The 18825-nt window shown below is 49.1% G+C and overlaps 1 protein-coding gene across 1 annotated transcript in view; it reads left to right on the top strand.

Annotated features, from left to right (window-relative positions):
- The first annotated feature begins 6337 nt into the window (after positions 1 to 6337).
- Positions 6338 to 18825, top strand: part of ACBD3 (acyl-CoA binding domain containing 3) — a 32812-nt gene continuing 20324 nt past the window's right edge. Inside the window, exon 1 of the mRNA XM_039235806.1 lies at positions 6338 to 6674. Coding sequence (XP_039091737.1) covers positions 6389 to 6674 — 286 coding nt within the window. The 5' untranslated portion in view covers positions 6338 to 6388. The remainder of the gene's footprint in view (positions 6675 to 18825) is intronic.

Raw genomic sequence — 18825 nt, 5'->3', positions numbered from 1 at the left:
TAAAACATTAAAAAATTTAAAAAAAAAAAGAAAGAGAAATGAAACCCCGATGAATCGCAAATGTTAAAAAAATGTTTAAAAAATGTTAAAATAATGAGTAGTAGGACAAAATTCAAATGACACGGTAATAATAGGATTATTCGTATTACCTGACTTCTTGACACATCTCTAGGCTTATTTTTCTTCCTACATTTTTTGGGGCTGCATATCCCTTGTTCTCCATGCGATAACACTCTTCTACTGAGAGACTGGAAAGATGATTCAGGCTTTCCTCCAGGACGGCTGATGGACTTTTGGGTTCTACATCCTTCGTTCAGAGAAGTGTCCTCTGCACAGTGTCTTGCCCCCTCCCTCCCCCGCCCCCGCGCGCGGAGCCGCTGCCTTTATTCTGAGCAGAGCCACAGAGGCCGTTCCCCACACCGATCCCCCCAAACCCCTGGCCCACCTAGGAGGCGGCCACAGGGCCGACAGGCTGGGGCCGCAGGGGTGAGTGCGCAGAGGAGAGGAGCCCAGGGAGTCTACCTTCGGCAGCGCTACCACATTCGGCCAGCAGGTGGGGCTGAGGGGCCCTGAAGCTTAGGCGTTAGTCTCTGAGCATATTTTTTAAAAAAATGTTTATTTTTTAAAAAAAAAATTTTAAGCTTTATTTATTTCTGACAGAGAGACAGCACGAACAGGGGAGGGTCAGAGAGAGAGGGAGACACAGAATCCGAAACAGGCTCCAGGCTCTGAGCTGTCAGCACAGAGCCCGATGAGGGGCTCGAACCCATGAACCGAGAGATCATGACCTGAGCCGAAGTCGGTCGCTTAACCGACTGAGCCACCAGGTGCCCCTAATGTTTATTTATTATTGAGACAGAGAGAAACAGAACATGAGTGGGGCAGGGGCAGAGAGAGAGGGAGACACAGAATCTGAAGCAGGCTCCAGGCTCTGAGCTGTCAGCACAGAGTCCGACGCAGGGCTCGAACCCACGAACCGAGAGATCATGACCTGAGGCAAAGTCAGATGTTCAACTGACTCAGCCATCCAGGCACCCCTAAAAACACATACTTTTATAAACCTTTGATTAGACCGATTTAAAAATCGGTAAACTTTTGAACCTAAGCAAATATACATAACTTCATAATAGACATTGCCCTTAAGAGTGTTTTGGCTGTGAAAGCCAGAAAGGAATGGTAATGGCAGGGACACAAATCAGATCTCACCTGTCCAGGTATTTAAAACAGGGTCACAGGGGCGCCCGGGTGGCTCAGTTGGTTAAGCGTCCGACTTTGGCTCAGGTCAGGATCTCACAGTTTGTGAGTTTGAACCCCTGCATGGGGCTCTGTGCTGACAGCTCAGAGGCTGGAGCCTGTTTCTGATTCTGTGTCTCCCTCTCTCTTTGACCCTCTCCTGCTCACGCTGCCTCTCTCTCTCTCTCTGAAATAAATAAAACATTAAAAAAAAATTTTAAAACAGGGTCACAGGGCGCCTGGAGGGCTCAGTCGGTTAGGCATCAAATTTCGGCTCAGGTTATGATCTCAGGGTTTGTGGGTTCAAGCCCCGCATCGGGCTCTGTGCTGACAGCTCAGAGCCTGGAACCTGCTTCGGATTCTGTGCCTCCCTCTCTCTGCCCCTCCCCTGCTTGCGCTCAGTTCCTCAAAAATAAATAAACAAACAAACACACACTTTAAAACGTTTATTTCTTTATTTTGAGAGAGCGAGTGGACAAGGGAGGAGCAGAGAGAGAGAGAGAGAGACAGAATCCCAAGCAGGCCCCATGCTGCCAGTGCAGAGCCCCATGCGGGGCTTGAACTCATGAACTGTGAGATCATGACCAGAGCCGAAGTCCAATGTTCAACCGGCTGAGCCCCCCGGGCGCCCCCAGAAACAATTTTGACTTTCCAGAGAAAGAGACAGAGGTCCAGAAAGTGGGTCTAAGGTCACAATATATAAAACGTGACAGATCGAGTCACTTTCCGTTCCCTCCCCTGGCAGGTGCCTGAGCCTCTGGCCCCTGCCTACATCCTCAGGCTCACCCTCTGCCACCCCTCCCCCTTGCACCTTCTGCCCCGGCCAAGGCCACCCAAACATGCCTGCTTCTCTTACCCCACAGGCTGTCAGCAAACGGCACCCCCTCTCTGCAGAATGTCGTCTCTCCATCCTTCAACTGTAAACGTGCACAATGATAACCGGAATGATCTCTTCAGACCTTCCGGGCAGGATGCCATTCTTTCTTCTGTCGTAGGGCCTTACCAGCCCGAATAAATGCCTAATGCGGCCGCGCACACACGGTAAATAGAGCTGGCGTACAGTGATCAGTCGCACCAGGCGCAGGCCCGTGAGACACAGCACGGAGGGGGTCCGTCACGATGGGCTGCGGAGACTGTTGCCAACTTCGGGCATTTGTCCCTCCTCAAGGAGGCAGCCTCTAGGTCACGGTCGTCTGACTCCAGTGCCAGGCCTGGATCTGAAAACGCTAACGACCAATTCAAGTGTAAAGCCCAACCTTGCAAGCCTCTCAAAAGACATTGAGTCGGGAGCTTTGTCCTGTGAGCCTCCGGTGTGCAGCCTTTCTGCGTCGTGATGGAAAATACAGACCAGTGGCCCGAATTTATGGAAGGCACACTGTATGCCCGAGGGTCCCTTTCCTAGTGCCTTCGTGTATTCACACATCCGGGCTTCTCAACAGCCTAAGACGTGGGTGCTATTATTACCCCCAATGTATTTATTTATTTAAAATAATTTTTTAACGTTTATTCATTTTTTTGAGAGAGAGAGAGAGAGAGACAGAGTGTGAGCAGGGGAGGGGCAGAGAGAGGGAGACACAGAATCGGAAGCAGGCCCCAGGCTCTGAGCACAGAGCCTGACATGGGGCTCGACACACCGTGAGATCATGACCTGAGCCGCAGTCTGACGCTTAACCAACTGAGCCACCTCGGCTCCCAGGGTTTACCATGAACTAACGAAGCCCATTTCCAAGCCCTTCCGAGGCCGTTGCAGTGTTTTCGCCTGGTCCAACGTTCCTGTCAAAGTTTCTAAAACAAGATGTGTAAGTTCACGGTCTCTTTGCATCCTGACTTCCTTCCGTCACTCCTCTGTGTTAGATGGCTCAGGAAGGGAGCTTTGGGGGGGGATCTGTTGAGGGGACAATGACTGAGGAAGGGCTACATTGAATTGGAGCTTAGCGGCATGCATTTATGTGACTGGCAGTCATTTCTGAATCCTGTTAAATCATTGCTCACAGCGGGTAGAGGAATGGCTTTCTGAAATACACCTACGGCTCGCAGTGCCTACTCAGCCGGCGCTATGTCACAAAGGTGCAGGGCCCGGGGGGGCAAAGGAGCTCTGTGACACCTGGCACAGAAAATACACGGGCCGGGGGGGGGGAGGGGGGACAAGATGTGAAAGGAAATGAGAAGCTGGTCCATAGAGAATCCTTGCAACCACCCAGAGAAAAAAATTGTCCGCAGAAGAATCAAGTGTCTCAATGGCTAATCTAAAATGCCTAACCAGGGCGCCTGGGGGGCTTGGTCAGTTGAGCGTCCAACTCCTGGTGTCAGCTCAGGTTGTGATTTCACGGTTCATGGGTTCCAGCCCCGAGATCGGCTCTTCACCGAATGTTGAGTCGGCCTGAGATTCTCTCTCTTTCTCTATGCCTCTCCCCTGCTTGCACTCAATCTCTCTCTCAAAATAAGAAACATTAAAAAGAAATAATAATAAGGGGCGCCTGGGTGGTTCAGTTGGTTAAGTGTCCAACTTTGGCTCAGGTCATGATCTTGCAGTTTGTGGGTTCGAGCCCCATGTCTGGCTCTGTGCTGACAGCTCAGAGCTTGGAGCCTGCTTCCGATTCTGTGTCTCCCTCTCTCTGCCCCTCCCCTGCTCATACTGTCTCTCTCTCTCTCAAAAACACATAAAACATTAAAAAAGAAAAAAGAAGCCTAGGGGCGCCTGGGTGGCTCAGTCGGTTAAGCGTCCGACTTCGGCTAAGGTCATGATCTCGCGGTTCATGGGTTCGAGCCCCGCGTCGGGCTCTGTGCTGACTGCCACCTCAGAGCCTGGAGCCTGTTTCAGAGTCTGTGACTCCCTCTCTCTCTGACCCTCCCCTGTTCATGCTGTCTCTCTCTCTCTCTCTCTCTCTCTCAGAAATAAATAAAACATAAAAAAAAAAGATATATATTAAAAAAAGCCTAATCTAAAATGGACATTGTCAGTCATCAGGAATCTAAGTAATGTCATATATGCAATTATAAGCGCACCATATTTATTTTTGTTTTTATGAGAATCACGCAAAAGGGCCAACATATTAGAACTCTTGCGTTTATGAGACATAAACTTGTACTCTTACTACAGCGAATCTATCTGAAGTTAAAGTCACATGTTTTATTTATCATAATGGATCAGATAAATCAGATCCTGTTTTAACAGACAAATCTTGTTCTGAAGAACACTGGGAATTCACCGAAAACCATACACCAAATGGCCATTCAAGCCGACAAACAGCCCTGAAATATTATAGCTCAGATGTGAGAGAAACTCGATACAGGTTTTCCCAAAACTTGACAATAATCTTTCAAAAAATACACGCTACTAACAGTAATGACTTGGGAAACTAAAACATAAATGATAATACATTTATTTATTTTTCATTCTCAAGTTAGTTGCCATACAGTGTACTCTTGGCTTCAGGAGTAGAATCCGGGGACTCATCACATATGACACCTAGTTTTTATCCCAACAAGTGCCCTCCTCAATGCCCATCGCCCATTTTCCCCGCCCCATCGGCTCTCAGTTTGTTCTGTTTTTAAGAGTCTCTCTCTTATGGTTTGTCTCCCTCTCTGTTCTGACTTTTCCTTCCCTCCCAATGAAAGTTTTTGATCACCATGCTGAGAAAAAGACTGACTTTTCTATTTTCTTTACAGCAATAGAAACTATTACAAAATGTCATAGGAAAAGGTGATTGAAAGTACGCAGCCTGAATATGTGGGGAAAATGATCATACATGGTGCCCATAAAGTCTAGACAGAGAGCTAAATACATGTAATGCTGCCAAGGGCATTTTCAATCTTTAAAAAAAAAAGCAATTGTATTTCTGAACTTTTGGACACCCTGTAGAAGTGTGTCAGGAAGTTAATAAATATTTTATGGTTGTGTGTGATGTTTCTGGCTTTTTACGACTTTTCAAAATGTCATTTGTGATTTCTTTTTTTTAATATTTTTTTAACGTTTATTTATTTTTGAGAGAAAGAGAGTGAGCAGGGAAGGGGCAGTGAGAGAGGGAGACACAGAATCCGAAGCAGGCTCCAGGCTCTGAGCTGTCAACACAGAGCCTGATGCGGGGCTCGAACCCACTGACCGCGAGATCAGATCTGAGCCGAAGTCGAAAGCTTGACCAACTGAGCCACCCAGGCGCCCGTGTGATTTCTCTTTCTAAACATATTCACCTGCATAATTTTAGACATCTTTTAAAGGAGTTTGCTGTTCTTTCTTTTAAAGTTTACTTACTTTGAGACCGAGTGAGAGAGTGAGACAGAGGGAATGAGCCGGAGGAGGGATGGAGGGTGAGGGAGAAAGAGAATCCCAAGCAGGGTCCATACTGCCAGCCAGCACAGAGCGGGAGGCTCGAACTCACCAGCTAGGAGATCGTGACCTGAGCCAAAACCAAGAGTCGATGCTTAATCAACGGAGTCCCCCAGGAGCCCCTTGGGTATTTTTTTCTTAATAGGGGCCCCACAAATTGTCCGAGCTCCCGTTCCTGCAGAACGCGCGTCTACCAATTTACTACAACCTCACAGAAGCCCATGAATTTCTCTGCAGCCTCAGTTTCCTCTTTAAAAACAGGGAATTTGCCCAGCACTTCCTTAGGTTTGCGGAGAGACCAAGGTGGAGTGGGGGGCGGTTCTGGGAAGCACGCGACCCCGCATACGGGAAGAGGCTTGACCGGGAGGTCGGGCGACTGCCCGCGGTCACCCCCGCTCGCGAGTCTGTGACTCCGGCCCGTGAGGCCCCGCCCCTTGGCCCCGCCCCTCCACGACCCCAGCCCCGTAGGCCCCGCCCCTCCACGACCTCCACCACCACCTCCGACCCGAGCCCCGCGGACCCCGCTGGCCCCGCCGTCCCCGGCCACCGCACCCCGCGGGTCCCTGACCGCCCCGCGGGAGCACCCGCGGGAGGACGACGCGGGCGGGCGGACGCGGGCCGGGGAAGGGGCGGGGCCGACGCCGGACGGGGCGGGGCCGCCGGGGCCCCGGGGGTCGCGGAGGGGCGGGGCGCGGGACTCAGCCCCCCTCGCGGAGCCGGAGATCCTTCTCAGCGGCGGAAGTTCCGGCGTCGCTGAGGGTCAGAGGTCAGCAGGAAGTCGATACGTGGCCGCCGCCTGTCCCCGCCGAGGAGGCGCAGCAGCCGGAGATGGCGGCGGTGCTGAACGCAGAGCGACTCGAGGTCTCGGTCGACGGCCTCACGCTGAGCCCGGACCCGGAGGAGCGGCCCGGCGCGGAGGGCGCCCCGTTGCTGCCGCCGCCGCTGCCGCCGCCGTCTCCCCCCGGGGCGGGCCGGGGGCCGGGCGCCGCAGGGCAGCAGCCGGAGCCCGGGGAGGCGGCGGCCGGGGGCGCGGCGGAGGAGGCGCGGCGGCTGGAGCAGCGCTGGGGCTTCGGCCTGGAGGAGCTGTACGGCCTGGCGCTGCGCTTCTTCAAAGGTGAGCCGGCCCGGCCTCACCCCTGCCTCGGCCGCCGCGCGGAGTCCGGCCGGGGCCCGAGCGTGACGGGGCCGCGGCGACCCGAGCAGGCTGCGTCCTTGGCGGAGGGGGGGGTGGTCCCCGAAGTTTGTCCCCGCCCGCTGGGCCGCTGGGTCATACAGCTCCGACGGGCCTGGAGCCTGGCTTCTGCGGTCCTGGTCCTGCCTCCCCGGGGTGACTGGGGCGTTTTACCGAATTTAGCTTCTCGGGTTTCCACGGGCCGGGGTGGAAGAATGAGCCCTTTCTCTCCTAGAGGATACGGTCCTCGGATGGCTTTTTGTTTGCGGTGGTTTTTTTGTTTTTGTTTTTTAATGGTCGTATTCCTTTTCTTGCTTCCTGTGGCTTGGCACATCAGGTTCCCCCGATTTTTACCCGTGTTCCGGGGAGGAGGAAATCTTTCCGTCGGTTCCGTACATTCCCTGTCCAGTCGTTCTGGGGAACCATCACGTCGAAGAGGACTGGCTCCCTTGGCGGTTCTCATGTGGCCAGAGGAGGAAGCCTTAAGCTGATAACCCTTAAGTCCCTCCTGCTAGTCCTCCTCTAAAGGGAAGGGGTGCCCATGATGTTCTAGTAACTTCTAGATGGTTAAAAGTGTACCTTGGAAGCCGTGTGCAAAAGTTCTCCGTTAAGGCCTACAAGTACCCTCTGTTTCTCACACAACCGATTGTAAGATGTCTCTGGCTTTAGAACGGTATTGTGGTGTGTGGGGTTTTTTTTTTTCCTCTATTGGGTGATTCACTGGTATGATACCAATCACATGATCTTTTCAGTGGGAAAGACTGATGAAACGCTTGCTAGTTGGACTCTTAGAGATATTTAGACCTTGTGGGGCGGGTCCTGGGCAGAATGCAACTTTAAAAGTGGTTGCTAGGTTTCGCATACATTCCAGAACAGCGTATTTATGACACTGTTCCCAGAGGGAGTTCCTTGGGGAGGACCCTGCATGCTTGAGTAGCTGAAGTTGTGAAGTTCGGTGGAGGGATGCATTCCGAAGTTGTTTGCTTTCGCTCAGCAAAACTTTGTGCAAACTAATGGAAGTCCAGGACATTTCCAGGACATTTGGTTATTCTACACTCATTGCATTTTTAAAATTATTATTATTTAAAAGTTTACCCTTGAAATATTCATTGTCCTTGCACATGGAGTTCAGCCCTCGATGCACTGCCCCGCTTGGGGAATTGGTAATGGCTAATGGCTTTCAGATCACTTGACCCTTAGGTCACTGGCTTGAATTTAGTGTTTTCTATGGTGGTGACAGATTACCGCTCAGATAAAATCGGGGGTGGGGGTGGGGTTCCTGTACAACTCCTATAACTACGTTTTACTTCAAATTTTTATTCTTGGAACTGACTTTTCCAGTGATTAGTAAGCTTCAAGTATATTGTAGCACAAAGGTATTTAAGAATAGGGAAGGGCCAAATGTTAGTCCTACCTTTCCACATGACTGAAAAAAAAATACATAAAGGTAACTTTATCTTCTGAACCTGTTTTATTTAAAAATCTTAGAAATATTTTCTCTGTAAGTTTAAAACACTATATAACATGCAGTAATTTTAGCATTGCTTTGGGGATCGGGAAGCCCCGGATTCTATTTACCATTATCATTATTATTCTATTAACTTTTCCAGACTCAATTTCTGTGTGTGTGTGTGTGTGTGTGTGTGTGTGTGTGTGTACAGCTGGGTTAGATGAGATTTGACATCTCTGATTTGAGATCTGGTCTAAAGCCAACATTCTTTTAACGGGCTTGTTGAGTGCTAGGCGTCCTGGGGGAATGTGTAATTTGGGGGCATAGTTGTCCGTGACCTTGGAGAAAAAAGCTATAGTATGGTGCATTCAGTTCCTAAGTTAAGCCCTCAACGCATCTTTCAAATACTTAAAGGGAGAAAGCCGTGTGGCTGGTAAAGCTACCTTTCTGCAGAGAGTGTGGCATAGTCAGCAATGATGAGGCTGTTGGGGTAGGAGACACCTGGTGGGGGGCATCTGAAAGTCAGAATTATGAGTGAGTTAAGTGTTGCTGCCTCTGTTTTGATGGGTAAAACTTTCCAGCGCGCGGTGCTTGGCATTTTTATCAGTTTTGCAAGATTTTCTATAAATAACTTTTTTTTTTTAATGTTTGTTTAATTTTGAGAGGGAGAGGGTGAGTCGGGGAGGGGCAGAGAGGGAGGGAGACAGAGGATCCACAGCAGGCTCTGCACGGACAGCTGAGAGCCTGATGTCAGGACTCGAACTCACAAACCGGGAGACCATGACCTGAGCCAAAGTCAGACACTTCAACCTACTGAGCCACTCAGATGCCCTGCACCGCTTTCTAATAGATTGCTATTTTGTGGTTTTGTGCCAGAATCTCAACAAGAATTAGAAATGACGGTCCATTTTGTCTTGCGCTGCGGAATAAGTAGGATATCCTTGAGAGCACAGATATAACTTGGATTGGGAATCGCAGACCCTGTTTCTCATTCCATCCTTGTCATTGTGGTCATAGCTTGGTAACTGGACCCATTATGTCAACTACCTACTGTCTTAATTTTATGCAGGTGAAAATAAAATCATAGATGAAAATACAGGCAAATATAAGTCAGTATCTTCCCATCTAAACTTGAGATCTTGTCGGGGAGCCCGGCTGGCTCAGTTGGTGGAACCTGTGTTTCTTGATAATGGGATTGTGAGTTCGAGCCCCACACTGGGTGTCAAGATTACTTAAATAAGCTTAGAAATAAATAATTAAATAAACAAACTTAAGACAGTGTTAAATCCTTATCACAGATTAAGTTATATGTTAGGTCACTGCTGTAAACGAGCAGTAGGTTCACTTTTGCTGTTAAGGAACTTAGGGTCCAAAGGAGGAGTTAAAGACCCCACCCAGGACATTCCAAAGCAGTGGGAAGGAAGAGGGGAGCAGACGCCATTCCAGAAAGGAGGGAAGGCTGAGAGCCCTGACTGGACAAGGCGTGTGACGGGAAGTGTACATAGGAAGTGGGTCGGATGGCCCCAGAGCTGAAAAGGCCCGTTGGTGTCAGACCCGTGGAAGGACCCGGATGCCATTGTGAATAGCCTTTCTGTTGGCGGACAGTGAGGAACCATTGAAGGTTTTCACTGGGTAGAGCAAAGTTGCCCTGTAACAACTTGGCAGCATTTAGCTGGTACCCGTGGCACTTTGGGGAAGCACCATACTGGTGGCTCTGTTGTAGCCTTTATGCTCCTTGGATGGAGCTAACCCAGGAGTTGTGGTTTGGTTTCTAGAGTATTGGGGGGTGAGTTGTTCCTTCTTGAACACTTCATTGCCTCCTTGCACGAAGCTGGTAGATGGTTGCGTCAATTTAAAATGGCCGAGTAATCATTACCACCAGTTACTGAGCCGGTGTTCGCTTGTACTTCAGGTGCCGTTTTGAGAACTGTATGTGTACGTTATTTTGTTGAACCGTCCGCAGACCTTTGGGTGAGGATATCATCTGGCTTCCTAGTTGAGGAACTTGGCCCAGGCCTCTCAGGTGTTAGGGGCCGGGCTGGCTACACCCTGTTTTTTCTGAGGGTGCGCTGAGGACAATACTCAGAATTACCTACCTTGTTACCTCATCACATTTTGTGAACTTTTTAAATATATATGCCTGGAGATATTTAGGGCTAATATAAAGACCGATACGGCTTTTCTACATGTGACCAGTTCATGGGGTCTCTCTGGGTACCTGGAGGGGTGACATGCGAGAGAGCCATGTACTGGGAGCTCCTACAGAACGCTGCCGTCGGGTTTGGGATTTTGAGTGTAACGGGGCAAAAATTGCCTCCAAAGGACAGAAGTAAATGTGCTCATAAGAATATTGACGTGCTAAGTCCCATTGCCACTAATACAGGATCGGATCTTCTGGGAGGCGGGCACTTAGCTAATGTGATGGTCTTTTTTTTTATGTTATTATTATTATTATTATTTTTACAAATAGTTTATTGTCAAATTAGTTTCCACATAACACCCAGTGCTCATCCCCACGAGTGCCCTCCTCCATCCCCATCCCCCCTCCCCCCCACATCCATCAGTCCTTAGTTTTTATCAGCATTCAAGAGTCTCTCATGGTTTGCCTCTCTCCCTTTCCCCCACCATTTCCCCCCTTCTTCTCCCCCTTGTTCCTCAGTTAAGTTTCTCCTAATCCTCCTATATGTGCAAACTTATGATATTTGTCCTTCTCTGCCTGACTTATTTCGCTCAGCATAACACCCTCTAGGTCCATCCATGTTGCTACACATGGCCAGATTTCATTGTTTCTCATTGCCATGGAGTATTCCATGGTATAGATAAACCACATCTTCTTGATCCATTCGTCCGTTGATGGACACTTAGGCTCTTCCCATGTTTTAGCTATTGTGGAGAGTGCTGCTGTGAACATTGGGGTCCATGTGCTCCTATGCATCAGCATTTCTGTATCCCTTGGGTAAATTCCTAGCAGTGCTATTGCTGGGTCATAGGGGAGTTCTATTGTTAGTTTCCTGAGGTACGTCCACACTGTTTTCCAGAAGGGCTGCACCAGTTTACATTTCCACCCACAGTGTAGGAGGGTGCCCGTTTCTCCACATCCTTGCCAACATCTAGAGTTCTCTGATTTGCTCATTTTAGCCACTCTGACTGGTGTGAAGTGGTATCTCAGTGTGGTTTTGATTTGTATTTCCCTGATGAGTAGGGATGCTGAACATCGTTTCATGTGTCTGTTGGCCATCTGGATGTCCTCTTTGGAGAAGTGTCTGTTCATATCTTCTGCCCATTTCTTCACTGGGTTGTTTGGTCTTTTTAAACTCTTGTAAGTCACAAATGGATGTGTTAATTGATTAGGGATTGGAATGTCTGATTTTCCTCATATGCTATTCGGTTTGGAGCACAAATTCAAATAGGAAAGGAAACATGCATCTTTCCCTCTATTAACTTTCAGAATAATGGGTTCTTCCTCTAGCAGCCTCAACACGTGACACTTTTTTTGATGTCATCATGCACTCATGCTTTTCAACATATTTGATTTATTTTTTTCAAGCTCTTATCAACGCTCACTACTGTCCTTAGCAAGCGGGAGCCTTGTCAAGTTGGCTTGTAAGTTCCTTTGACATGATTAGTAGTTTTTCACAGCTTCCCTGCTCTCTGGTGTGGTGAGACATTCCAGATTATTCGTACACACTTCCTGCCTCACCGGGAGTTAGCCACTTGTCCGAGGGGACGAGGTTCCTGTTAGTGGGAAACAGCCTTCGAAGAGCTGTCATCAGGGTGCTGGGAGTGGGTGCTCTCTGCTACCGGATTGGCCATTTTTCTAGGCCTTTTCAGTAGACAGACCTAGGAATCGAGGGGTGTGGGTGTGAGCGAGCGAGTGTGGCAGGCGTGTTTTTGAGGGGACGATATGTAAGAGCTGTCATTGAACTTGGAAGAACTTGCCGCAGTCTTGGGCCCGGCGGCCGTGGAGGCGTTACTGCGTTCCCGCTAGCGCCGCTGGGGAGGGGGCTCCTGACCTGCTCTGACCGTCCCGCTCCCAGACAGCCAGTCGCCTGGAGGGGCTGAGAGGTTCCGTCTCCTTTTGTTGTCTTTAAACACAGACGTTGCCAACAACTCGTACGAAGAGCCCCATTACGGGTTTACAGTGATGTACGGCTGTCATTCATCCTTTGGTGGCCCGTGTAATTAGTGTACGCCTCCTGGATGTAAGTGGCCTAGCCTCAGATAATTGAAGTTTTGTTTTTTTTTTTTTTTAAAGATTTTTATTTATTTCTTGGAGAGAGAGAGAAAGCGTGAGCAGGGGAGAGTCAGAGAGAGAGGGAGTCACAGGCTGAAACAGGCTCCAGGCTCTGAGCTGGCAGTCAGCACAGAGCCTGACGCGGGGCTCGAACCCACGAACCGCAAGATCGTGACCTAAGCGAAAGTCGGACGCCCAACCGACTAAGCCACCCAGGCGCCCCGATAATTGAAGTTTTAATTAGGACTATGGAACGTCTATTCCATTTTGAGTTTATATTTCCTACTTTCTTTATTGTCTTTGCCTTTGGATACAAGTGTGTAATAGTGTGAGAGAACGCACAGAACTATGAGACAGTTGTGAGAAAGGAGCGACGGCCACCAAGAACAGTGATACCTCTCACGCGTCTGGTTTTCTTTGCCAGTTCCTGTAAAATTTGAGCCAAGCTGAAATCTTCACTTGAAGACAGATCAAGGGTACGTTTATGCGTGTATGTGCGTTTAACGTAATTGATTCAGCGTTCGCCGGAGGCCACCCCTTTATTCACTAACATTCAGGGCAGCACACAGCTCGTAAGTGTGTCACGTGATGAGCTCCCACCGAGTGTGCCCCCTGGACTCACCGGTGGTCCCCGCCGTGCCGGTCAGCTGCTGTCCGGGAGTAGGTGATCTTCCTGACGCAGCGTCAGGAGGTCGTGGTAGCCTTGATGCCGCGTCGCCGCGTCCCCGCTCCCATGTCAGTGACCCCACGTCACCTCATGCCTCGCATGCACGTTTAGTCGTCTCCCGTCACCACGGGTGAGTACGGGCCAGTTGGGTATTTTAGACCATGTTCACATCGCTTTTATTACGGTGTCTTGTTAGAATTGTTTTATTATTCTTTTTTTCTTTTAATGTTTTATTTATTTCTGAGAGAGAGACAGTGTGAGCAGGGGAGGGTCAGAGAGAGAGGGAGACACAGAATCTGAAATAGGCTCCAGGCTCCGAGCTGTCAGCACAGAGCCCGACGCGGGGCCCGAACCCATGAACTGTGAGATCACAACCTGAGCCGAAGTCGGACGCTTAACCAACTGAGCCACCCAGGCGCCCCCCTTATTTTATTATTCTTTTGTTTTCTTTCCGTGTCTAATTTGATAAGTTAAGTTTTATGACAGATGTCTCTGTATAGGAAAAAGCATACTGTATATAGAGTCCAGTCGTCTCCGTGGTTCCAGGCATCCGCAGCGGGGTCTGCAAGCGTGTCCCCTGCAGAGAAGGGAGGGCTACTGTACTGTTATCTGGTCACTGCATGAGGGCTTCTGTGACTTACTATGAAGAGAGTCGAGCTCTGGGTCAGCACTGTTGAGGGTACTTTTTCTTGTTCTGCCCCTCGGTTTTTTAAACCCTGTTCCTTCAGAGAGGTGTTGGGGCGCCTGGGGGGCTCAGTCAGTTGAGCGTCCGACCTCGGCTCAGGTTGTGATCTCATGGTTCGTGGGTTTGAGCCCCGCGTTGGGCTCTGTGCTGACAGCTCCAGAGCCTGGAGCCTGCTTCAGAGTCTGTCTCTCCATCTCTGCCCCTCCCTCTTTCTCAAAAATAAACATGAAAGAAAATTTAAACTTTTTTTTTAAATGTTTTATTTATTTCTAGGAGAGAGAGAGACAGCGTGAGCAGGGGAGGGTCAGAGAGAGAGGGAGTCACAGGCTGAAACAGGCTCCAGGCTCTGAGCTGGCAGTCAGCACAGAGCCCGATGCGGGGCTCGAACCCACGAACCGCGAGATCATGACCTAAGTGAAAGTCGGACGCTTAACCGACTAAGCCACCCAGGCGCCCCAACATGAAAGAAAATTTAAAAACCACACAGCGTTGCTGTGGAAATCATAGGGAATTATGTACATGAATTCTTAGCTGAGTACCTGGTGGCTGGTATTCGGTGGCTGCTTATGTTGAAGAGGAAGGATGAGCAAGAATTGACCACGGAATGTTGGGTTAACTGCGGGGGAGGAGTCAGGTTCGGTCACGCACTTGGTACCTTCCAGGCACTTGCCAGAGTGTTTTGTATTCGTTGACCCAGAAGTACTGCATGCAGTTACACTTCTTGTAAGTAGCTTAGGAACTTCTCAATCAGGGTTTTCTCAGTCTGACATGAGGAGATGTAGTTTTAACTTCAATATTTCTTAAAGGTGAATTTTACTCAGAGTATATTCTTGGGGAAGCAGCCGTGTGATAGGGCCGAGAAAGCAAGCAGTTGTGATCTCGGGCTGGTTTGGTGCAAGTACGGTATCTAGGGAGGCGCAAGAGAGAGGTCCTGCTCTCTCCTGCACAGATCTGACGGTCCCTGGATGACGCTTTTTGTTTGGGGCGTCGTCTGTTAGGGTTCCAGACAAATGGGGCTCTTTCAGAGGAAAGCAGCTTGTACAAATGTGGGAAGTCACATCCCTGCCGTTATTACCTTGATGGCTGCTGTCTGCGTTTGCTGTGTGCAGGCACTCCACCAGCACACGGGAACACACGGTTTCCAACCCTCGCAAGAACCCCAAGGAGAAGTCACTCCATTTTGTTGATAACAATACTGAGGCTCAGAAAGGTTTAGTAACTTGTCCCTATTGTGTACTTCACAGAGCTGGGATATAAAATGTAGATCTTTAGGAAGCGTGGGGGAATTAGCTACAGATGTTTCGCCCAGAGTGAAGAGAACTGCGGGCAAACTGGCTGTTTTGTGTTTTTTTTGAAAGGTCTTATCTGTTAAGTGTGTTTTCTTTAATGCTGAGAACTGCAGCTAGACCCTATGGATAGAAATTTGAGAGATCGAGGCGCCTGGGTGGCTCCTACAGTTAGGCTTCCTCCTCGATCTCAGCTCACGGGATGATCTCACGGCAGGCTCTGCACTGACAGCACGGAACCTGCTTGGGATTCTCTCTCTCTCTCTCTCTCTCTCTCTCTCTCTCTTTCTCTCTCTTTCTGCCCCTCCCCTGGTCGCACACACTTGGTTGCTCTCTCTCGAAATAAATAAAACAAAAGAAATGTGAGGGATCAACTCAGTGAAGAACTAAGGATCCCAGGTATGCAGCGATGGCATCAAGCGCCCTGGGACAGAGGATTCCCATCGCCTGGACCTGCTCAAGCAGAAGGTAGCGCTTGCTGAGTGGATGTGCCCTGAGTCCCCTTTCTTAATCTTTGGTGTGCCTGCTGCAGGTTTTCTCTTTGCGGTGACCGGGAGACTTCCATAAAATAGTTGGTAGTTTTATTAGTTTAAGCTGGTAACTTCTGATGCAGAAGGGAGCTGCAGTTCTCCTTCCCTCACTTCAGGTCATTGCTGCTGTCTGTTGTGTATATTGTGTATCCGGTGACACGTGGTTGTGGGCCGAGGGGTTTTGAGCTTTGGTTGTGCAATTCAGTCACTGATCCTTAATATCCTTTCCAGCTCATAGATTGTATGGTTTCAGTTCATCGATAAACGCTAGAAGGGGCATTGAAATAATTTGTTACATTGCGCTACCTATACTGCCACAGAACAGAGAAAAGTAGGACGCCTGGGGGGCTCAGTCGGTTAAGTGACTGAGTTTGGCTCAGGTCATGATCTCACAGTTCGTGAGTTTGAACCCTGCGTCGGTCTCTGCGCTGACAGCTCAGAGCCTGGAGCCTGTTCCAGATTCTGTGTCTCCCTCTCTCTCTGACCCTCCCCTACTTATGCTGTCTCTCTCTCTCTCTCTCTCTCTCAAAAATAAAAAACATTTAAAAAATTAAAAAAAAAGATAACTGGATCTTCTGAATTGAACTTCTAATTCTCTTATCTTTTCCATTTCTGTCTTTTAGGAGATATTCCCAACTCTGTTTTCCAGCCTATGAAATTAAAAAAAAAATTTTTAATGTTTATTTTTGAGAGAGTGTGTGTAAGCAGGGGAGGAAGAAGAGAAAGAAGGAAACATAGAATCCAAAGTAGACTCCAGGCTATGAGCTGTCAGCACAGAGCCCGATGGGGCTCGAACTCCTCACCTGCAAGATCATGACCTGAGCCAAAGTTGGATGCCTAACCGACTGAGCCACCCAGGCTCCCCAGAAGATTTTTTTAAAATTTGTTTTTACATTTTCTATTTCCAAGGCTTTAGAAAAATTTTTTTTAAATGTTTTCTTTATTTCTGAGAGAGAGGGACAGACACAGCGTGAGCAGGGGAGGGTCAGAGAGAGAGGGAAACACAGAATCCGAAACAGCCTCCAGGCTGTGAGCTAGCTGTCAGCACGGAGCCTGATGCGGGGCTCGAACCCACGAACCACGAGATCATGACCTGAGCTGAAGCCAGGTCAAGTCCGCTTTACCGACTGAGCCTCCCAGGCGCCCCTGTTTCCAAGACTTTTTATTCTCTAAATTGTCGTTCTTTGTGGTACCTTGTTTTGTTTATTGGACACATTAGCTTCTGTCTCTGAGGATATTAAAGTTTAGGGGTGTGTGTGCGTGTGTGCGTGTGCGCGTGTGCGCGCGAGTGTGTGTGTTTTCCCATGTTGGAAGCTTCCCCAAATGTCTGGTGATCTTAGTCATTCCTGTTGAACACTTAATAATCATAGCCGTGAGTGCAGCCGTTATTTAGGGTGTTGAGGCCAATGTTTCATGGGCGCCCTCACACGGCAGGATCTTTCCAATTAGGAATCGTAGGTTTTCTCTTTGGAGCCGGTTTTTCCTGCAGATTCTCCTGTCTCCTTCCTGGGATGTAGGAACTTCACTGTCAGCATTCAGGAAGTGGGCAGGAGAAGGGACGGTGGGTGGGAGTTGTTCGCCATTGAGGAGGGCAGCTCGTCTGTTTTTAGTTCTTCAGTTCACCCCCAGCCTGGGGGCCCCCATCTGGAGCGCATGTGGTTCGGGGTCTCCAGTAAAGGTCAGCCGTCTGCTGAAGTAGGGGTCGGGTAGTTACCTGCCTGCTGGGGTTGTCCGACACCGTGGGAGGGAGGGGCGCCTCCTGCTTACTCCCCCTGAGCAGCATTGCTGTTTCCGTCTGGACTCCAGCTTCTCAGGAACCTGGAGCCTTCGGCTCCTGAACCCTCCTCGGGTTCTCTAAATTGCCTGCCTTATTTCTTTTCATTGTGGGTTTTCATTGAGGATCAGAGCTAATGGTGTGTGTTTAATCCATCATGTTTAGCTTGAAGTTTATAAGTATATTCTCTCTCCTTTTAGTTACAGTGGAATTTAAAAATTATATCCGGAGGGGCGCCTGGGTGGCTTAGTCGGTTAAGCGTCCGACTTTCGCTTAGGTCATGATCTCGCAGTTCGTGGGTTCGAGCCCCGCGTCGGGCTCTGTGCTGACTGCCAGCTCAGAGCCTGGAGCCTGTTTCACTCTGTGACTCCCTGTCTCTCTGACCCTCCCCTGCTCACGCAGTCTCTCTCCCCCCTAGAAATAAATAAAACATTTAAAAAAAAAAACCTGGAAATCATTTGCCTTCTGAGTTTACTTCTTCCTCCAGTCAGGAGTCAGCAGACTTTCCCTATAAAATGGCTAGATATGGGGCGTCCCGGGGGCTCAGTCAGTTAAGTGTCCGACTGCGGCTCAGGTCATGATCTCACGGTTCATATGTTTGAGCCCAGCATCCGGCTCTGTGCTGACAGCTTGGAGCCTGGAGTCTACTTCTGATTCTGTGTCCCCCTCTCTGTTTGCCTCTCCCCTGCTCACATAATGTCTTGTCTGTCTGTCTCTCTCAATAAATAAACATAAAAAAAATGCTAAAGGTTCAGATAGTATTTTAGGCTTTAATGGCCACATATGGTCTGTGTTCATATCCTTTGTTTTTTTGTTTTTCTATTTTTGCTTTTTTTGTTGTTGCTTTACAACTCTTAAAAAAACATAAAAGCCAGGGGCACCTGGCCAGCTCAGTCGGTAGAGACGTAACTCTTGATCTCAGGGTCATGAGTTCAAGCCCCACGTTGGGCATAGAACTTACTTCAAACCATAGAACTTACCAAAGCCATTCTTAGCTCCCAGCTCTTACAAAAACAGCTGTGGGCGTGGTTCTTCCAATTTGCCAGGCCCTGCTTTCGACTCCTTGAGGTAAAACAGATTTTTCAGCTTTTACTGATCTTCAGTTTTATAGAAAATCAACTTTTTAGAATAGTGGTTGCTGGACAGATGCCAACAGGCCATCTCTTTCAGTCCTTTCAGTCGAGGGCTCGCTCAGCGGCCACGCCCCCTCGGGCGATGGAGGTGGCCGTGGTCTGCTGCGCTTTATGCGTTTGTACCCAAGGAGTAGCTCTGCAGGTTCTCTCTAAGCGTATTTATGTTTGTTTTCTGGTTGCCGTAGAAAGCAGAGTTCCAGAATTGAATAGAACTGGGTAATAATTACCTGTGTGACTGCAGGAGCCTCGGATCATGGCTGTGTTATTCCGTTCTGGGAGGACTGAACCAGGGCTTTCCTTTAGGGCTGTGGTCCTCGTTAGAGATCTTTGCGCTT

The sequence above is a fragment of the Hyaena hyaena genome, unplaced genomic scaffold (genome assembly GCF_003009895.1).
Source record: "Hyaena hyaena isolate Hyena2069 unplaced genomic scaffold, ASM300989v1 scaffold_103, whole genome shotgun sequence".
Lineage (NCBI taxonomy): Eukaryota > Metazoa > Chordata > Mammalia > Carnivora > Hyaenidae > Hyaena > Hyaena hyaena.
Note: the sequence above shows the minus strand (reverse complement) of the source record. Positions and strands in the feature narration are given on the sequence as shown.